The sequence below is a fragment of the Cottoperca gobio genome, chromosome 8 (assembly GCF_900634415.1).
Source record: "Cottoperca gobio chromosome 8, fCotGob3.1, whole genome shotgun sequence".
NCBI lineage: Eukaryota > Metazoa > Chordata > Actinopteri > Perciformes > Bovichtidae > Cottoperca > Cottoperca gobio.
In genome coordinates this window covers 4,962,652-4,983,089 of record NC_041362.1, presented here as the reverse complement: position 1 = coordinate 4,983,089, position 20,438 = coordinate 4,962,652, and the positions used below count along the sequence as shown (strand labels likewise).

At 40.2% G+C, this 20,438-nt stretch overlaps 1 protein-coding gene across 2 annotated transcripts; it reads right to left on the bottom strand.

Annotated features, from left to right (window-relative positions):
• Positions 1–3,377: 3,377 nt before the first annotated feature.
• LOC115012333 (uncharacterized threonine-rich GPI-anchored glycoprotein PJ4664.02) lies at positions 3,378–19,834 on the bottom strand. 2 transcript variants are annotated; one of them, XM_029437900.1, is made up of 14 exons: positions 19,685–19,834; positions 9,032–10,792; positions 8,416–8,568; positions 8,029–8,127; positions 7,810–7,919; positions 7,661–7,719; positions 7,434–7,567; positions 7,174–7,308; positions 6,247–6,289; positions 6,015–6,052; positions 5,821–5,908; positions 5,119–5,314; positions 4,551–4,583; positions 3,378–4,245 (listed from the first exon to the last, which is right to left on the bottom strand). In XM_029437900.1, the coding sequence occupies exons 1-14, from the start codon at positions 19,734–19,736 to the stop codon at positions 4,117–4,119; spliced, it is 3,030 nt and encodes a 1,009-aa protein (XP_029293760.1). In that variant the 5' UTR covers positions 19,737–19,834; the 3' UTR covers positions 3,378–4,116. The 2 variants fall into 2 exon arrangements, with proteins under 2 accessions (XP_029293760.1, XP_029293761.1); XM_029437901.1 differs by lacking the exon at positions 4,551–4,583.
• Between the last annotated feature and the right edge of the window lie 604 nt (positions 19,835–20,438).

The following is a 20,438-nucleotide window of genomic DNA, read 5'->3' as shown; positions in this document are numbered from 1 at the left end:
AAGAGACGAAGAAGCAGAAGGAAAGAAGAAGAGAAGCAGAAGAAGAAGCAGAAGACCAGAAGAAGAAGACAGAAGAAGCAGAAGAAGCAAGCAGAAAGAAGAAGCAGAAGAAGCAGAAGAAAGAAGAAGACAGAAGAAGACAGAAGAAGAAGAAGAAGAAGAAGAAAGCAGAAGAAGGAAGAAGCAGAAGACGCAGAAGGAGCAGAAGAAGCAAGAAGAAGCACGAAAAGAAGAAGAAAGAAGAGAAGCAGAAGAAGAAGAAGAAGCAGAAGAAGAAGCAAGAATCAGAAGAAGCAAAGAAGAAGAAGAAAAGAAGAAGCAGAAAGCAGCAGAAGAAGGCAGAAAGTCAGAAGAAGAAGCAGAAGAGCAGAAGAAGAAGAAGAGAAAGATAAGAAGAAAGAAAGAAGCAGAGCAGCAAGAAGAAGCAGAAGAAGAAGAGAAGAAGCAGAAGAATCAGAAGAAGAAGCATAAGAAAGAGAAGAAGCAGCAGAAGAAAGAAGAAGCAGAAGAGAGAAGCAGAAGAGAAGCAGAAGAAGCAGAAGAAGAAGACAGAAGAAGAAGCAGAAGAAGAAGAAGAAGAAGAAGCAGAGAAAAGCAGAAGAAGAAGAAGCAGAAAGAAGAAGCAGAAGAAGAAGAAAGAATTCAGTCCTAAATCACCAAATCAATTTTGAGTTTTTTCAGGTGAATGCTGGACAACAGTTGTGTAAAATTGTTTGTATTACAAGTCATCATTTCTCAGAAATACTGCAACACACTAAGACATTTGTGATATCTGAAATGAAGTAATGTCTCTTCCTGCATGTAATATGAATAATTGGGTTGTGGAACTATTTCAGATGGACAGTTTCTTTATTAAGAGGGAGGCAGAATCAATATCTCATTGAGGAGCCACATCTTTATCTCACCATAAGTGTGAGACGATAGTTGAAACAGGTCTGCTCTGCAGAGAACAGGATCCTTCCATCCTGAGGATAGCCTCTCAGGGAAGGGGAAGTTCCTCAAGTTAGCGGTCCAGCTCGCTTGTCTCATTGGTTCGATGCTTATTGGATTGCGTGCCCATTCCCACAGATCCAGCGGGTCAAATGACTGGGATGTGTAGCTCACGGCCGCTAAGTGGTCTATCGATCAGTCAGCTGAGCCTGCGGGCTGATGGGATGTCCTGCAACAGACGGGAGTTGGCAGGCTGGTAATGGGAACAAAATACGATGCATTCCTCCACAGCTGAGAACCTTGGCTGAGAGGGAGGCCATTACAGTCAAAGCAGGAAATCAAGTGCACGCTATAATTCAAGTTAATGGTCTGTTCTTCACACATTTATATTTCACTGCTTTCTGAACATTTGGAAATACAGCTTTGTTTTCATCTGGAACACCAGTTTTATGTTTGAGACTTTTAGGGTGATACCATTTGCCTGTATCCCACTGAGGTCCACTAAAAAGGTAATAAAAGAGGAAATTTAACAAAAGATAAAAAAGCTTTTCATCTTATTTCTCTTGGGCTTTAAGATATTATGTACCAAAGACATATCTGAACACCCACTTCTACCCCCCTATCTATGTCATTAAAATATTCAGCTGCTCCATGATACCTACATTGCTTCTCGGTCGGAGCTAACTCATTGTGACTGACTGCTGTGCCCAGGTGGAAAAGTAATTTAGGGTGTGTGTGTGTGTGTGTGTGTGTGTGTGTGTGTGTGTGACAACATAATGTGTTTCAGTCTGCTTGTCCCAATACTTTTGACGAAATGCATCAATATCCAGCAATCTCAAAATGACAGAAGAATCTCAAAATGTTACTTTTCTTAATATAATAATGCAATAAAATGTATTAAATAAACAGGTAAATTACATTTAGGTCAATTTAAGGAGAATTATCTCTATTATTATTATTAATATTATTATTATTATTATTATTATTAATATTATTATTATTATTATTATTATTATTATTATTAATATTATTATTATTATTATTATTATTATTAATATTATTATAATACAGACAATAATAAATGGTAAATCTTTGCAGGAACAAAGTGATTTATTTAGAAAAACATCAGAGCACAGTCATGATCCTAAACACCTCAACTTCTCCAGTTTAATTAATGCAGCTGACATATACATTAAGCTGCAGATCAGGATGCTACGTACAGACACGCACACACATGTTCACTCTATGCATGCAAACACTAATTAAGATACCACGTGTGCATCTGGTTTGTAACCCCTATATGTCAGTCAGTGTAACTGACATATTGAATATAAAAAGACACCGTTTTTATAACGTTCACGTATAAAGAGACACTTCTTTTTAGTTGATTTCTGTCCTCAATCCTAAAAAGGTGAATAAAACGCACCTCGATAATTTTTTAATTAAGTATAATTGAATGATTACTGGAAACGGTGTCTAGTTTAGTTGGAAGCAAACAAAAGTTACATTCGGTGTTACTCACCAAGTGTTTATCATACAACATTTGCAAAGCCGACTTGTAAGTATTTTAAATACAGAATTGTTTGCATCACGCTTCCTAACGTGTAGTCTTCTTCTTCTTGTTTGTGTTTGCTGGCATATCTTGGGTGTTACCGCCACCTGTCGGTCAGTGGCGTGTACTACAAGGAGGGCGCTCACCTAGAAACACGGTTACATTGAACCATTAGGGTTTGTTTTGTACCCACTACTGTGTTTGTATAATTAATATAGCTAAATCAACCAATTGCTTTCATTTAAATATATGGATATATATATATATATATATATATATACTGGGCATTCACATTTGACAAACTTAAAAAAATATATAGAAATGACCATAAACAAATTGTTATGACACCAAATAAAAAATAATTCATATGGAACAAATCGTGGCAAATGGCCAAAACGTAATTCACGGACAAAAACATTTACAGTATTTTGTATTAGTGACATCACTCATGTTGGACGTCAGGTAGACACCTGAAAGGTCAATCTTCCTCTCAGACCTTTAGAAAATCCGATAACAGAAATCCAAATAGACTAATATGGGATTAGGGAGGGGCTGTACTGTGTCAACATCAATCACTCATATAGAGAATATGAAAATCCATTGTATTTAACTGTTATACTTTACAGATAGGGTCTAGGTTTACATTCATGAAGTATAAAGCTGATAAAAGAACGTTAAGTATGTTTTTGAGCTGTTAAAGATTCAACATAATGTTTAAGTAGACACACTCTTCACATAGAGTATCATCGACTCTACACACAGATGATGATCAGTGACACAGATTCAGAAATGCACAACATTTAAATAACGGAGCGGTAAAGCTGTTTACTGAAACATCCACCAATGATGAGAAATAAAACTGTTGTGTTTAAATTAATTTATTTCCATTGCACACACGCCGCACATACACATTCTGTGACAAAAGATCTTCAATTATTTACAAAACCGTTACACACTTATAAAAGAGTGCACTGTCTCAGACACACAAGGATAAATATATATAAATGTATACAACTGATAATTGGCACATCTAGGAGACAGGTTCCTGTTTGTCAAACAGACGATTAAAAACAGGCACATTTAGCAAGTGCAGCTTCAACAAATACAGAGAATATTCAGCTTTAGACAGCTAAAGTTAAATCCCTTTAAAAACACCCCGAACAAGGGATCCAGCCCCTTTAGTCGTACAAAATTTACTTTTCTAAAAAAACCATCATACCCCTCATAAAAATATCTAAAAGCCCACATTCACCTTAGATTTCAGAGTAAACTTAACAGACACTTTAGTGCAATAAGAAATATAAGAAGCTTCATTTAAAAAGACTACAGGAGGATTTCTTAATAAAAAGCATAAGAAAAATGTAACGTACCTTCTAAAACAGTAGGAGAATGACACTGAGCAACAGCGACATCTACTGGTCATGATCAGCAACATTTAGCTCTCCCGAAGAACACGCAAAAAGAAGTTGTTCAAATGTTCTTGCTCGTATGAATGAAAACCTTTGGTGGCTGTTTCCCAGTTAGAAAATGTCCTTAATCAAAGCAAATTCAAGAAAGTATAAATAACCGGGTCCTGCTCAGGAGATGAGCCTGTAGACCCAGAGTTTAAAACCAGTGGCTTCTGGTTGATCCCATCAGTTTTTCTTGCCTTCTCCTGCTAAGAAGTAGGGGTTCTCGTGTCCTTGAACCAGATAGGAGTAACGGGATGGATTTTTACCTTTGAAGGTGTTCATCCCCTCTGGGTTGACATCGTATGATCCCGACTGAAATGTGAGCGGAAACAGTCGTTAGTCTTTCAGAGAGAACATTTATACACAAACACCCACCAAAGCCAAGCACACATACACAAGTCAATAGGACTACTCCCCCGACTAGCACCCGCTGAGCTTTGTTCACCTGTCACTCACTACATTTACATGTAGATGAAAGCACACGGCTTTCCACAACAATTAGTTCCTCATGAAGCTCCCCATCACCCCGGAAATCCTTCCACCTTAATTGTCATTATGACCTGTTTAAATCATCAGAAGGGGGAAAATCACAGACTAAAAGCAATGCCATGACTTACCCTTTTCCATCCTATCTGCTTCGGATGAAACCCCTAAAGCAACACACTGGGAGTCAGGCAAAGCAGGGAGCATGGGAGGGAGCTATGTGCTGACACTAAATATACATTCGGGATGATTGGGTCAAACACAGTCGTGTGTGTAGGATTCAAATATCATCAAAGCATCTAATCTAAACTAAATGAACGTGTGCACAGTGAGCAAGGATTTGTTGGTTTGCAGGTCAAATAACATCCAGGGTTCAGCGTTTAAATGACTGTGTTTCAGTGTATAGCTGGTCCCAACTTCAGCCATTGAAGCGATGTTGAAACAACAGCTTTACGGAAGAAACGATCACTTTTCACTTAGCCAGATTTTAACCAACACCTAAATGTATTTTGCACCTGCAAAGAAATCCATGCTTACTGGGTGGGTATGCAATCTGGATGTAAGATGGTGGAGCAACATTGAACAAACTAAAGGCTGATTTAGTGGATGATCGACATTATGCCAGACTGTAAATTTATGGATTGGCGGTCGGCCTAAGTAATTCAGACGACAGAGACGGCACAGGTACGTGTGATAACTCACCAATCCGTTGGTTTCATGCTTTTTGTCCACCAGGACACGAGTGCTGCCCCCATCTGTCATTTCTATGGGAGGAGCTGCATCCCAGTTAGTGGTGGCCCGGGGGATGGAGGTGACGCCAGTGGGCCAGGGCTGGTTTACGTCACCTGATGAGTATGGACTGCTGTTGTAGTCTGGCTTGCTCATTGAGCATCCTCTCCTGGTGGACAGACAATAAGGAATGTAAAGTATGGATGCATATTGTTTCTTTTTCAAATCTAACAATGAATTGTTCCTTCATACAAGTATTATCTGTGTATCTAACGCCTGATTTAACGCCTGTGTGCCACAGAGCTCCATTGCTGTTAAAAACATATAAATTAGCCACATTTTTGCACCAGATTTCTTTATTACCATGAACATAGTCGCTGTAAGTACACTGAAAGATGCACTCATGCATTGTTGGTCTTTTCATAGGATTTGGTTACAATAAGAAAAGTATTGAATATCACCAACCCTATCCTTCAACCTCCTTAAGCATTCATTTGATGATTTGCAGGTGAAAAGACATCTATCTTAAAACTGGGTCAAACCTTTGAAAAGGGAAATCTTTCAAATCTAAGCTTTTAACTCTGTGTTAAAAGCATTAAGCCATATATTTGCTAAATATTTACGGGGCTAATGTGGGTCAAAGAGTGAGCAAAGACGTTGTTTTAATATCCTCACCAGCAGCAGTATATGAGCAAAGCCAGCACAAGGATGAGAAGAACTCCTCCCAGCACACAGGAGATGACCACCACTGCCAGCAGAGCGGCTGTAAACACACACATAAAGACATATTTAGATTTTTATAGGTCAGCACATAACTGTTACTACTGCTGCTGCATCGTTTTTGCCTTTAAAAAAATGTTGTTGCTCACAGTCATTGCAGTTGAAGCCAGCATAACCAAATGCACATCTGAAAGACAAAACACAGCAGTTCAACACAATGATATTTGTATTTTAGAGCTGTCTGTATTAATGGAGTTTAATATTGAATCCACACGGGGGAGCCACCTACACATCAACATGTTCCACACACACAGTAATACACAGAAAACCCCATACCTGCACATACCCCTGTAAACTAAATGTAAAAGTGTGTGTACTCACGGTTCACACGTGTCTCCCGCTGCCCTTTGCCCACTTGGACACGCTACAAAGAGGGAAACAATCATTCAAACACGCACAACGTTTTGCACAAAGAGACTAAAAAGAGAACATAACAAGCTACAGTTTCAGACTCAGTCACGTTAGATGGAGACGTGCAGCACGCCTGGTTGCACATGCAGTGAAAGCATGAGCACAAGGAGAGCCTCTTCATATGGAGGCTGCATGATGAGCATTACAAACAAGCACATAATGGTACATTATGTATTTCCTGGAAAAGCAACAAACAATTCGTCTTTTTTTGCTCTTCCTATAGCTGATCTCCTTGGTCACAACCCGCCACAGAGAGAGGGAGAGAAAAATGTGATTCTTCCATGGGTTTCTAGGGAAACAACACCCCGTTAAAAAGAAATAAATCAGAGAGACAAATTAAGTACAGGTCAAGGGTCGGCATGGAGAAAAGCCTACAGCTTGACCTTGTCTTTGAGTCTGGCTCCCTGTTGTTTCTCCCCTTCATTCTCACACACAAGTATTTCACTGAGGATAAGAAGGTTCTGTTACAGTTCTCTTGACGGTAGATCAGCTGGGAAAACTTCACTTGAGCTCGTCTAAGACGCTGTGTGTTGTCAGCTCTTATAGTCTATATACATTAGTACACAAAAATAACAAGAACACTCCAAGGCAGTCTCTTTTTAAACAATTAAATTGCCTTTTTCATAATGGCAGACGTGTTTTAGCATCAAGCCTTCGTCAGGGAGTCCCTGACTATGTTATTACAATAAAGGCGTTGTGATTTTTGTGTCTACATGTATCCTTATGTAAAAAAAACTTTAATAATCTCTAGTGCCAGGTACATTGTCAAAATTGCAAAAACCTAACACCAGTCATGATAAAGGAGATGAATAAAGAATATTTAATAGTCTCTTTTACCTTTGCAGGTGCTGTTTGAGTACAGGATAGAGATGAAGCCTTCTTTACAGGAACAAACAGGCCGGCCATTTCTATTTGTGCACAATGTAGTGGAGACATCACAGGGTAATGGCTGCTGCATACACAGGTCTGTAGCTAAAACAGAGAAGATGTAAAACAAGTGTATGAGAAAAACCTCCTCTTCTTGAAATAATGTAGCCTGTTGCTCATACATGTCAGGTTCTCATCCAAAATCAATCAGTGTAGCAGCAACTACTAACCTCTAAATGTAGCATCAGCCAACAATGGATTTGCTGAGTTCTCTATAGCCTTCTGAATGGCCTCATCAACAGACGTTTCATTTGTGTTGGTGTTTTCAAATATGTTATTTACAGTTGCTTGCACACTTCCCGGTCTAAAGAAAAGTGAAGCACCAAAGAAGGTTACAAAAAAATATTTTGTAAAGTGGCATCATATATTTTTTGCTGTAGGAAGACAAAATACTCACTCAAGTTGCACAACATCAGACTGTTTATAGCCCTGCTGGTTTTTGAGGGCATCTCTGAGCTGTGAAACAGAAGCAGCATGTGATTTAAGGACTGAGAGAGGAAAATGTATTATAGAAATTCAAAATGCTTTTGTGAGCTCACAACCTACCGATGCTGAGATTTGAGCCGCTGTCTTCTGGAATATTACAGAGGACCTGTTGCTCATTTCACTTGTGAATGTCAAGGATGTGAGATGAAGCTGGCCTGGGAACACTTGGGCTGAATGAAGGGGAGGAGAGAAGAAAATAAGGCAAAGGTTTCACCACCACCCTGTAATGATTTCTGTTTTCTCTCTCTGAGCACACATGAAATGTTTTTATGGTCTTACCCTGTACACAGCGGTCATTCACCAGGTAGCTGCCAGAGAGACACTGGCAAGTGCCATTAAGACACACGCTTTGAAGTGGGCACGGGACGAAAGGACAAACTGATGAAGAAAAATGATTTGTTACCAACTGGCCATCGAATTATATTTTCTCATTTGAACTGAATTTATTAAACCTGCTGTTTTTGGTCTCTACCAACTCCTTAGAGAAATGTCTGGCTTTCTAGCTGCACTATGTTCACCAGCTTCCTAACTGTGGCTGCAGTTTGGTGCTGAGTGGGCAATGTGGGTCTTTGTGTATGCAGGATTTAATACCAACCAAGACATATTTTTTTCGGATTGAGTGAACGAGTTAATTGATGAAATCATGCACTCTTGGAATATACAAACCTTTGACTGGAGGGATGGGTGGGGCTGCTGTGGTGGAGTTGTTGGTGGTGATTTCTGTTGGTCGCAGGCTGGTGCCAGTGATGGTGGTGGATGAGGCTGTTGTACTGCCACTAGATGGTTCAGTTGAATGAACCACAGTGGTGTGGCCGGTCACTGTAACATAAAAAATAATATCAGTCCAAGAGAACGTCTAACAGTGCTAGTTAGCAAACGTTAGCATGCTAAACTAAGATGGTGAAGATGATAAACATTATACTTCTTAGCATCACCATGTTAGCGTTGAGCTTAAAGCACATCTGAGCCTAATTGCAGCCTCGCAGTTCACGGCTTTAGACAATGTAGGTACTGTACCAAAACTATGCCATACGACTGACAAAGTGCAGATGAAAGGGCTCAGTGAGTGTTGGGTAAAAGATGATGTCACAGCAGTTTCATGAGGCGGAGCTATGGAGATCAGCTGAGTATCCCACCTACTTGTAATCCCACTTGTAAATTGTCTGATGCATCTTAACTCACAGTCCTTGTTCAATTCCTACTACGCACCTGCAATTTATAGTATATTACTTTGTAAGAAATTAAGAACACACATCAACACTCATTGTGCTGTTATTCCTACCTCCTGAGGTTGTTGTTGAGGGAGTAAGGGTGGTGGTATTTCCGGTGGTGGGAGCAGTGCTATTACTTGCAGGGAGAGAGCTGGAGATGGAGGTAGTGGAAGAGGGTGGGGTTCCAGGTGTTAGGGTTGGGTTTGAGGTGTTAGTGGAGGATGAGGGTGTGATGGTGGGTGCAGGACTCTCAGGAGAGGTGTTAGTAGAGTTTATTAGTGTAGTTGTAGTTAGTACAGCTGTAGAGTTTTCTGGAGTTACTGTAGTTGAACTTGCTGTGCCGTTGCTGGTTTGTGTGGTTGCTGGAGTTGTTGTGATGTTGCTGGGCTGTGTCGTGGCTGTAATGAAGGTTGTGTTGTTGTTGGACTGTGTAGTCGGTGTGATTGTAGATGTGTCGTTGCTTGTGATTGGTGTAATGGTAGTTGTGTCGTTGCTTGTGATCGGTGTAATGGTAGATGTGTCGTTGCTTGTGATTGGTGTAATGGCAGATGTGTCGTTGCTTGTGATTGGTGTAATGGTAGTTGTGTCGTTGCTTGTGATTGGTGTAATGGTAGATGTGTCGTTGCTTGTGATTGGTGTAATGGTAGATGTGTCGTTGCTTGTGATTGGTGTAATGGTAGATGTGTCGTTGCTTGTATTTGGTGTAATGGTAGATGTGTCGTTGCTTGTGATTGGTGTAATGGTAGATGTGTCGTTGCTTGTGATTGGTGTAATGGTAGATGTGTCGTTGCTTGTGATTGGTGTAATGGTAGATGTGTCGTTGCTTGTGATTGGTGTAATGGTAGATGTATCGTTGCTTGTGATTGGTGTAATGGTAGTTGTGTCGTTGCTTGTGATTGGTGTAATGGTAGATGTGTCGTTGCTTGTGATTGGTGTAATGGTAGATGTGTCGTTGCTTGTGATTGGTGTAATGGTAGATGTGTCGTTGCTTGTGATTGGTGTAATGGTAGTTGTGTCGTTGCTTGTGATTGGTGTAATGGTAGATGTGTCGTTGCTTGTGATTGGTGTAATGGTAGATGTGTCGTTGCTTGTGATCGGTGTAATGGTAGATGTGTCGTTGCTGGTGATTGGTGTAATGGTAGTTGTGTCGTTGCTTGTGATCGGTGTAATGGTAGATGTGTCGTTGCTGGTGATTGGTGTAATGGTAGTTGTGTCGTTGCTTGTGATCGGTGTAATGGTAGTTGTGTCGTTGCTTGTGATTGGTGTAATGGTAGATGTGTCGTTGCTAGTGATTGGTGTAATGGTAGTTGTGTCGTTGCTTGTGATTGGTGTAATGGTAGATGTGTCGTTGCTTGTGTGTGTGATCGGTGTAGTTGGAGTCAGTGTGTGATCTGGAGCAGGTGTGGTGGCTGTATTTGTAGTCTCACTAGTGATGGTGGGTTGGCTTGTCTCTGGGATTGCAGTGGACAGCGTTGTACCGCTGGTTGGAGCTGATGGCGAGTCAGTTGGGCTGCCAGTGGTGAAGCTGCCGGTGGTGTTGACTGCTGCTGTAGTGTTCCTGGACTCAGTGCTGGACTGGGAGAATGTCGTCTCTCCTTTGGTGGTGGACGGTTTTAGAGTTGTAGATTCTGCTGTGGCACTTTCTATAGTTGTTGTAGCTACTGAGGCTGTGAAGGGCTCTGTGGTCGATAGCGGTGAAGTTGGAAAACTGCTGGTTGACTGATTGCTGCTTGTATTTGAGCTTGCAGTTACATTCATGTAGGAAGTTGCAGGAGTGGTGGATATCTCTTCGGTGGTGACATTAGTCGTGATGGAATCTGTTGTTGTCATTCCTGCAGTCAAAATAAAAGCACAAAAAAGAATCAAGGTGTGCTATACAGCATTAGCATTATTTGAAGTTGTGTGGGTGTTCAATAGATAAATGTAATTCTAGCAAACATGCAGGTAGTGTTTTTTCATAGCCTTTTTCTCGGTCTGCTGCTGATGAGAATGGTGAGAGGGAACAAAAAATCTAGCTCACCTGGTGTCCAAGTGCTAAGACTGAGTACTTTGAATTCAACTAGTGGCCCTTTGCTGCATGTCGCCCCACCTCTGTAACCTATCTTCAACTGTACTGAATAATAAAGGTAAAAAGCCCCAAAAATAATCTTTAAAAAAACAGAAGAGTAAATCTGAGGACCATAAAACCAAAACAATCGGCTAAAAGATACTAAAATACTCCACAGAGAGATACTGCAGTGTGATAATTACCTGTGTCACTACAAGCGACACCTTTCACATATAAATAATCATTTGATCCATTGTTAATATACATATTGATGAGCGCATCTTTAAGCTGTTTAATGTCCACATCACAGCATATCATCTTCATTATGCATGCTAATTACTGAGGGAAAATAATGCATTAATTTGCAAATATTTCCATGTCAATGTGCTTGTATTCACATGCTCACATTCACAGCAAATGGGAGCTCTGTATATTAGCTCAGTGTTAAAAATCTAATTAGATCATCTACTTTCTACAGGAAGCTTGTTGTGTAAATGAGACGTTTGTGTAATATTGTTATTTTACCAAAATGTGTCACCAAACACACAGATGCCAACATAAAAACACAGTCATGCTCATCGTCCACTACAATGACAGGAAATTAAAAAAACAATAATTAACAGTTTCAAGATGAAAACATTTCAGACCTAGTCATGGGATATTTCAAAAATCACAGGAGTTCAAGCTGTAATCAAAGAGGTCTTGTCTTAAATAAACATTTATCATTGGGTGCGTTAAAGTTGACAAAGGTGTGAGTCAGTAGATAAGAACTACCCGCAAATGACGGTTGTTTACGACACCGAGATGTGTCAGTCACAAGTGTTGCCAACTTCATTTGACCATCTTACAGGAAAGATCTGCCTCCTATTTGTTCAGTGGAGTGTGGTGGCGCCTGTTCCCATTTGGCCTGCTCCCACTCTTCGCTTTGTGTTTATGGGGGAACAGAGGAAGCCAGAGGGCAGCTTGAAGAGCAGTACAAACAGTAGGAGGTCTTTGATAATGGCTTAGTCTGTTTACCTCAGCTCCTCATCTGTATGCATTGAATGGTTACATTCAAAGCCCCTTTCCAGAGAGGGGACATCATTTACTGAAAGGTGGACACCTCGCACACACTGTTTTCTCCAGTAAGTCATCACAAGCCACAAGGTGCTGAGAAAACCAAGACTAATGTCAGATCCTGGGCATGATTAGATTTGTTTCTGTGTACATGGCCTTGGTTGACCTAATCTCTTTATTGCTTGGTAACCTAGACTCCTTTAGAGATGAAATACCGCAGGCTCCACACACCCTGTGACGGCAAACCTTTATGGATACTATGAGCCTGATGTACACACATACACACGCCTATACCCACATTAAAAAAGTTACTGAGAGGAAAAGGACATTAAGCAATCAACGAAGAAAGATGAGTAAGTGATGAAAGTTGGGAAAGACATATATAAAGTCTCAGGTGATAACGGTTTTAATAGTCATAAAGTCAAGGAGAGGCAGTTAAGCAGTTCTGACTGTATGTTAAGTAGCATAGCGTGAAATCATTGCTGTAAAACACACATGTATCAATATGTGACTGGCTTGTCTAGATTAAGATTTAAGGGCAATGGACTAATCTTACTGGAGGACCAGAGATCAAGATGAATGAAAAACCTCTTAAATCAGACCCGGTCAACCCTGTCTTGACATTTGAATAGAGTATCAATTGCAACAACTTGTATGTTTCCATGAATGACTGAGTCGAAGGTTAAGCATTTCTCCTCGTTCCTGCATACCTTACATTCTGTGAAAACTCAAAGGCCGAAGTTTTATCGGCTTCTATCAAACAAACCTTAAGTTTTAGATGTTTTTCAGATTCCTATTGCTTTATAGAAACTGGGCCAGTTTCAGTTCACACTCCATCCTGTAGATCTGCGAGCTAGCCTATCATTAATTCACATAAGGCCTTATCAGCTGTGTGTATGTGTGTGTGTGTGTGTGTCTGTGTGTGTGTGTGTGTGTGTGTGTGTGCGTGTGTGTGTGTGCGTGTGTGTGTGTGTGTGTGTGTAAAAACTTTCTTATCAACATCTCCCCATTATTGTGAGAATGGAAAGTTTAGAGCGTAGCGGTCCCTCTGTGTATCTCGACTAATGATCCACTGAAAGTAATCAGAATGGATTAGCAGCTGAACACTGAAGACATCATAGATAGTGGACAAGGTCAGTGCTTCAAAGTGTTACCTGGGGGATGCTTCTTTACTGAATAAAACTATAATTCTCTTTCAAATCTTTTACCATAACATGATGAGATATCTGATTCGGTTAACAGCACTTAATATTAATTAGTAAATGTTAGCATTAGGGCTGCTACTACATTGTTCATATATCTGCCAATCATCTCCATATTCAAGAGACTGGAACAAAATAAATGCTGATTAAATTTCTGTCGATCAAGTAGTCAACTAATTGCTAATTGCTAACTTTTCCCTCTTCAAACACCACAACCTCTCCTCACCCGGACTTATTCACACAAATTATTACTAAAAGGACTATTTTCTCAGAAAGAGTCAAACAGAATCTCACTCACGCAGATGGATGAATCCCTGATTTAATAACCTAACACTGTTATACTAGCCCTTTGAAGGGGCAAGCACTACATTAAAGTCAGATTTGATAACCATGACACCTTGTGATGAGTAGTGATGAGTTTGTAATTTGTACAACCCTTTAAAGGTCCCAATCAGTAAACTACTGCCATCCTTATCACGTACCAGAGAGAAAGAAAGGCTTTTGTTTGCAGTCTCACCTGTCAGTACTTCCAGGGGAAAACTAATATTTGGCGTGTGATGACATTTATAAAGTTCCCTAGATGCCCGGCATGAGATTAGCGTTACAGTGTCATGTACAATGTGCAGCCTTCACACGCAATGATTATTGTCTGATGATGCTAATGGATGAAGGCTGTAGGTGAGACCTTGACATGATGTGTCATTGTACGTCCTGAGGTATTTCTACCTCATAAATAAAACCGATAGACACACTGAGAAAAACGTTTTGGTCTCATCATGAAAACAATGTCAGGGACACGGGGAAGTGATGTAAAAAAAAAAAAAAAGGGAAATGGTCACAAACAAGAATATGAGTTTACAAGGCATAACACCAACAAACGCAGTGGTTCTTCCTCCACTGTCGTTCTCAAAGGGATGATTGCTTCCACCTTCAAAGATCACTGCTTCTCTATTTCCATTTCCATGGACAATTCAGCCATAAATAAAACACACAACACTGTGACAAGTTTCACAGACAACCTCGCCAAAGACTGATACAACAATAGCTGCAACAATGTATGTTTAAACTTCTCCCACTTCACCACAGCATTTCTTACATGTTAGAAGCCCAGCGCTTTTGTTTTTGTCACTTTGACAGAGCATAGCAGCTGTGATATAGCAGTAACCCATGCTGGAAAGGTTTATGAAAGCCATACGAGCCAATGTAAACAGACGGTCAGTTTGTGTTGTGTATTGAAACAGTGGAGTAATTAAGAGCACACGTTGCGTTGCACGTCTAACAGAAAGCCTTGTCTCTAAGGATTTATCCTACAGCCGGATTATCCCCTGCAGACACAAAAGGGATGACTGGGCCAGGCAGGGTGACATGTGGGTCTAAGGTCGGCATGCGAGCACGTATTCAGGAGGATGTGGATAAGAAGGTCCGGCTCTACAAACTCAGCCGTTTAGTCCAACCTGGTACTTTGGTTTGACAAACTATAACTGCACAGAAGCCTCTTAAAAGCTGCCACGCCTCTCCACCTCTATTCTCGACTTTGAAATCAAACAAGTAAAGTGTGGGAGTGTATCTGTTGCCAAGGATATGTCTGTTTCTAGTTGTCAAAGCCTCCCCTCACTTCAAATCACCAACAGAAACAGAAACAGAGAGAGACCGACGTTAGTATCGATGCTTGTGTTTCGGCGCAGTGCTGCACTTCAGGGGATTTCTATTCATGCAAGACAATAGCACTCCTGTGAAGTAGCTGCTCACAAACTGACTGTCAGATCCAGTTCCCCCAACGCACGTCCTCAACTTCCTGTGCACACTGCCACTCTTCACAAATAAGTCTGTGTTGCACACCACAAGGGTTCCTGCGCGGTCCAGAGAGCTGCAGACAAACATTCACCTGGATTCTCAATGTCGCCAAGAAATATTTCCAGTTTATTGCTAGGATTAGGAGAAAGTGCGTTCCTGAAATAGTTATTTTTTTATCATATCCAGCAGCATTGTAAGAAGTACAGTCTTGATTAAAGAAGGCACACAGAGCAGATGAACTGACAGGAAGAGCCTGAGGCCTGTGTGTGTGTTTGTGTGTGTGTGTGTGTGTGTGTGTGTGTGTGTGTGTGTGTGTGTGTGTGTGTGTGTGTGTGTGTGTGTTGTGTGTGTGTGTGTGTGTGTGTGTGTGTGTGTGTGTGTGCGTGTGTGTGTGTGTGAAACAAGCTGATTAAAGACAAAAATGCTGAAGGCATACTGGACTAATTACTGGTCAAACGTTGTGTCCCTTTACCAGCTAATGAGAGCCAACGTTTGTTACACACTGCTTTATGACCTTCTGGTATTTAATGGAGGCCATCGCTGCGTTTAAAAAACATCACGGTACACCAACAGATACACACAGGTCAGTTTCCTTGAGGGGGAAATCAGGCCTGAGGGCTGCCAGATCAAAGCGACACAGCCGGGTCACCAGGGTCACCTCACAAGACTGAGAGCGATGCTGTGTCTCGTGTAGTCAGTGCTGATCAGAGGATACACTGGTGCCTCACATGGTGAAGGTGAAGGGCCGGGAAATATGGAAAATAATATTTTTTGCAAGTAAAAGTAGTTCTGGCTTATAAATGAGTTGTGTTTGTTGTTGTTTGTGTCTTATGTGATAGTAAATTCAATATCTTAATCCTTTGGACTGTTTGTCAGACACATTTAATGACGACATCTTGGACTTAGTGACATTGTGATGCCCATTAGTCACTATTTTCTGACTTTGTATCGACCATTTAATGTAAAATCTTCGCAATAGAAGCATAAAATAGCGAAGAAGTAAGAAATGCAAGAACCTCCAGTCAAATGCTGCGGGGTAGAAAAGGAAAAGAGCAAGCGAAGGTCTTGTAACAATAATCAGAGCCAGCTGTTTGTGAAGAATTTAATTATTTCTGTGGAGTATTAAAAGGATTTTCTATTGTTCTGTAATTGAATTGTACATTTCAAGGATGTTTTTGAATGTGGTAATATTTAGAGAAAAACTAAATACAACATGTTTTAGTTATTAGTGTTGGTAGCTGGTTGGGTTGAGTTTTCTAGAGGAATGTCCCTGAAATAGTTAAACCTCAATTTAACCTCAATTTAAACCCAAGAAATATCATTCTTTATTCATTTAGCTTTGGAACTGACCCTTTTCATATGTTTTGAATTGTTTGCCTGTAGCAGAAAAGCCACGTTCATCTGACTTTGTGCTGACTGAAAGACTCTGTCGGCTATGCTAGTAATTAAATGTTCCAATAAAACACTTTTTCCATCGTCCTATAATTAGTCATTTCTAGGGAAAGTCATAAAAAATGATCTGGAATTTTCTAGGAACTGATAAACATAAGATGTTATGTGTGTTGCCTTTATTCGATCATCACACAAGTGATGTGTGGGACAAATGTCAGTGAGATTATCTGACCTTAATACAGGGACAATGGCGAGTATGATTAACACTTGAGTTATAAAAGGGACGAAGAATATTCTTTGTCCTGCTGAGACCTTGCTCTCTCTCCCATCTGGACAAACATCCTCTTGGCTGAGACCTGTCAGCTCTTGCTACTGCTGAGGATATAGGCTTGATGCCTGACACACACATGTGCAGCCCAACACACACTTACTAACTTAACATTTACTAATGCACACTGAGTAGCACAGCAGACAAATTAAAATAAGCTTAAAACAGACATCTCTCAGTCTGTATTCCGGCGGATTATGTCATAACGTAGGTACTTTTCTTCTGTTCCCCTTCCATCAGATTGTCTCCAGTTTAAGTCCTCAATAGTACGAGGCAGACCCAAATTAGCTCTCTGTATCTGAGCAAACAGAGGTCTTATACTGTAACTCGGATGTAACAGATGGCTTCCTGGAGCTGGGCTGACTTGCAGGGCCTCTGCACATATCATATCCAATTAAAGCTCCGCCAGCACATGCTTTCCAATTACAGAGTGAGATTTACTGCCCTGGAGCAGGTCTAATCCAGCAGGATGCAGCAGGGGGAGAAGAGACAGCGAAGAAACAGCAACAAGTGTTTATGAGAAGTGGAAGGAGAAACAAGCATTACATGCCATCGGTGAGAGTGCATCAAATGAGGAAGATGAGATGAACACACACGAGGAGAGGAGGAACTGAGTGATACAGAAAACAACAGGCTTTGTTTGTACTTCTGCCACTGACTGTTGATCTTGATAAAGTCATCTAATGCATATGGAGCCAGAGTGAGCAACACTTTTTTCCTACTTTTACTTCTTCCACTGATAACATAGAATAATCGCTAACAATAAGGCTTGCTAACGTGTGTGAGCTGCAACGATTAGTCAATTAGTTGATCGTCAGAACATTTTGCGGCAACTATTTTGATCATTTATTCATTTTTTCAGTCACTTTTCAAGCAAAAATGCCAAATATTCTTTTGTCAGACAAAACAGGCAAACTACCATGGCCTCTTTTCATAAAGCTCAGATTAATGGATAGTAAACAATAATTGTTAGTTGCGCACCAACATGAGTCTGTCTTTTCACATTCCTACAGAGGCCTGTTAACTCCTGAGCCGACCTTGCATGCTCTAATAAAGACCTGACGATGACGAGCCAGCAGAACTTGACACATGATACGCTGAACGTGGCCTGAGAGAGGAAACAGAAGCAGAGAGGGAAGAGAGAAGAGAGGAAGGCATTAACGTACTCTGCTCCACTCTCTGGGAGACTTCTTACAGAGGGCACAAGAGAATGTGGCGCCAGACTCAGAGGAGGGGGATCCCCACCCTCGGGAGGACTTTCCAACTGGACCTCCTTACTGCTACTTCAGACGCACTCGGTCAAACTGCTCTAAACTGGAGCCTCCATCACCTCTCGTCTCACTCCCACTCTGTGTTTCTATACAAGAAGACACATGACAGGATTGGCCGCAAACAGGCTTGCAGCGAGGCTCCGGCACATGACAGTGAACAAATCTCAGTCTTCGTACACGAAACCACGAAACACAGAGATACACTTCAGTCCAAAATAATGAAAAAAAGGGTGACTAATGGATTTAACTGCAACTAAGGGAGTACAGTGGAGAGCTCATCGAAATTCCTCAGGGCAGCTTCACCACGCTGTCAAGGGGGTCCGCTTATACACACACAGAGTAAACTTTGTGTGAGGAGTGTGCTGCGTGCCCTTCAGGGAGCCGGCTGTGTTTGACCGATGCCTCCTCACTGGCCTCATCTGTCCACCCCCAGAGAGCTTTGAGTCACACGGATGGACCAGTGAGTCAGACTTTAAGACTAAATGGGGAAAGTACCCCATGAAAGTTTAGGAAAAAAAAGACAAAGAAGAATAAACTTCAATAAATGTGAGCCAAATGCATTTAAAGCAAAGGCTTAACAATGGCTGCTACATAGTGTTCCCTAACATGATGTCATCCTAACATGTTTTTTTATGAGTTACTTATTAATTTATTGATATTTGCATCGGGTGTCTCGGAAACTTTTTACCATGTCTGCTTCCTGACAAAAGAAGTAGCGCTTATTTGTTCCAATGCAAAACATTTTTTCTCTTATCTAGTTTTGTTAATGCCAAACTTCATCTTGATAAAGGATTGGTGTATTCTGTAAACACTGGGGCCAAGAATAATATATATATAATAATAATACTTTATGTAAATATATTATAATGTTTTCAATAAACCTAAATAAATAGATTGTAATCTACCTATATTTGAATTTATGTCACTAACTAAATTACAATAGAAAATAAACTTTCATACATACAGATATTATAAATGTCAGAAGGACATTTTCGCCAGTGAAGAAAGTTGTAGTAAAATATTTTGAGATATTAATTTCTATATAATGGGTATATTATTTGCCCTATTTATATGTGATATATATATATATATATATATATATATATATATATATATATATATATATATATATATATATATATATGGGATATAATAACCATGGGCCATGATTCAAGATGTTTTTTGTACAAACACAAAATACCACATGTACATGATGAGTAATGCCAGATTTCACATAAAATACAAATGATGATCTTATATTATATATACTACAACAGAATACTTACACATCAAAATCAGTATTAATATCCCATTATAATAATACGATAATTATTCATTCTAATAACAATAATAATTTTCACATGGGTCATCTTTCTGAATAACTGCTTGACTGATAATCCTGGTACTTTTACTTTGACGGCTAAACTTGTACTGCAATAGATTATTTCAGGAGTATTGCAAGTGAATATTAAATCTGTGCTACAAACAGTTACACTACTACAATAAAAGTCAAATGTATTTCCCAGCTTCAACTCATACCCCAAATGAAATGCATGGTATATAAATATAAACACACAGTAACAAACGTGCAAAGTTGTCTCGTCTTATTACCGGAGGAGTTACACTTCACTTACCTTTGACGACAGCGCCCAGGAGAAACACGACATGCAGATAACTGAGAAACATCTTTTAAGTGTTTGGTTGTAAAACGCCTCAGGAGGACGGTGAAGAAGCCCCGTGTCCTGCCGGTGTGACGGTGAATATAACGGTGCAGACGCTGTTTCCTCCGCTACAGGTGGCTCAGACTGAAAGCTGCAACCTCTGACAGCATTAAAAGCTTTAGTCCCTCCTCTGATTGGCCGGCTCTCCTGTCACTCATCATTATTGTACTGGCGCTGCACCGCTCTGCCTCCACCCACGAGAGCTTGAATGGCTGTATAAAGAAAAGGACTTGAACCCGTCATCAACAATAAAGAAGTAAGCTATGCTTTACAAGAAGAGTCTATTTTTAGCTGCTTGTTTACACACATGGAGGAAGTGCTTGCTTATGGCAGGGCTGGCAAAGTTATTACAATTGATACTGACGGGGGTATGATGGCGTGTACCAAAGTTCATGGCAATCCATCCAATAGTTTCCTCACTTTGAACCACAAATGTCAACCTCATGGTGATGGGGAACGTTACCATCTAGGAACCATGTCTGTATAATGTTCTATGTTTATCCAGTAGTTATTGAGATATTTCAATCAGGTAAAATAATATATATTTAAAGTTGTTATTATTATTTTTTAAAATGTTTTAATGAAGTTAATCACCACAATACCACTCAGTATACACTTCAGCTTCAGAAAAAACTTTTACCTCACAATACATTTTATGTGAATTATC

Coding starts and splice junctions, on each gene's coding strand:
- LOC115012333 (XM_029437900.1), bottom strand. CDS start 19,736: ATGTTTCTCAGTTATCTGCATGTCGTGTTTCTCCTGGGCGCTGTCGTC. Junction 8,128..8,415: donor ACCCATCCCTCCAGTCAAAG/GTTTGTATATTC, acceptor TTTCTTCATCAG/TTTGTCCTTTCGTCCCGTGC. Junction 7,309..7,433: donor GGCTGATGCTACATTTAGAG/GTTAGTAGTTGC, acceptor TCTCTGTTTTAG/CTACAGACCTGTGTATGCAG.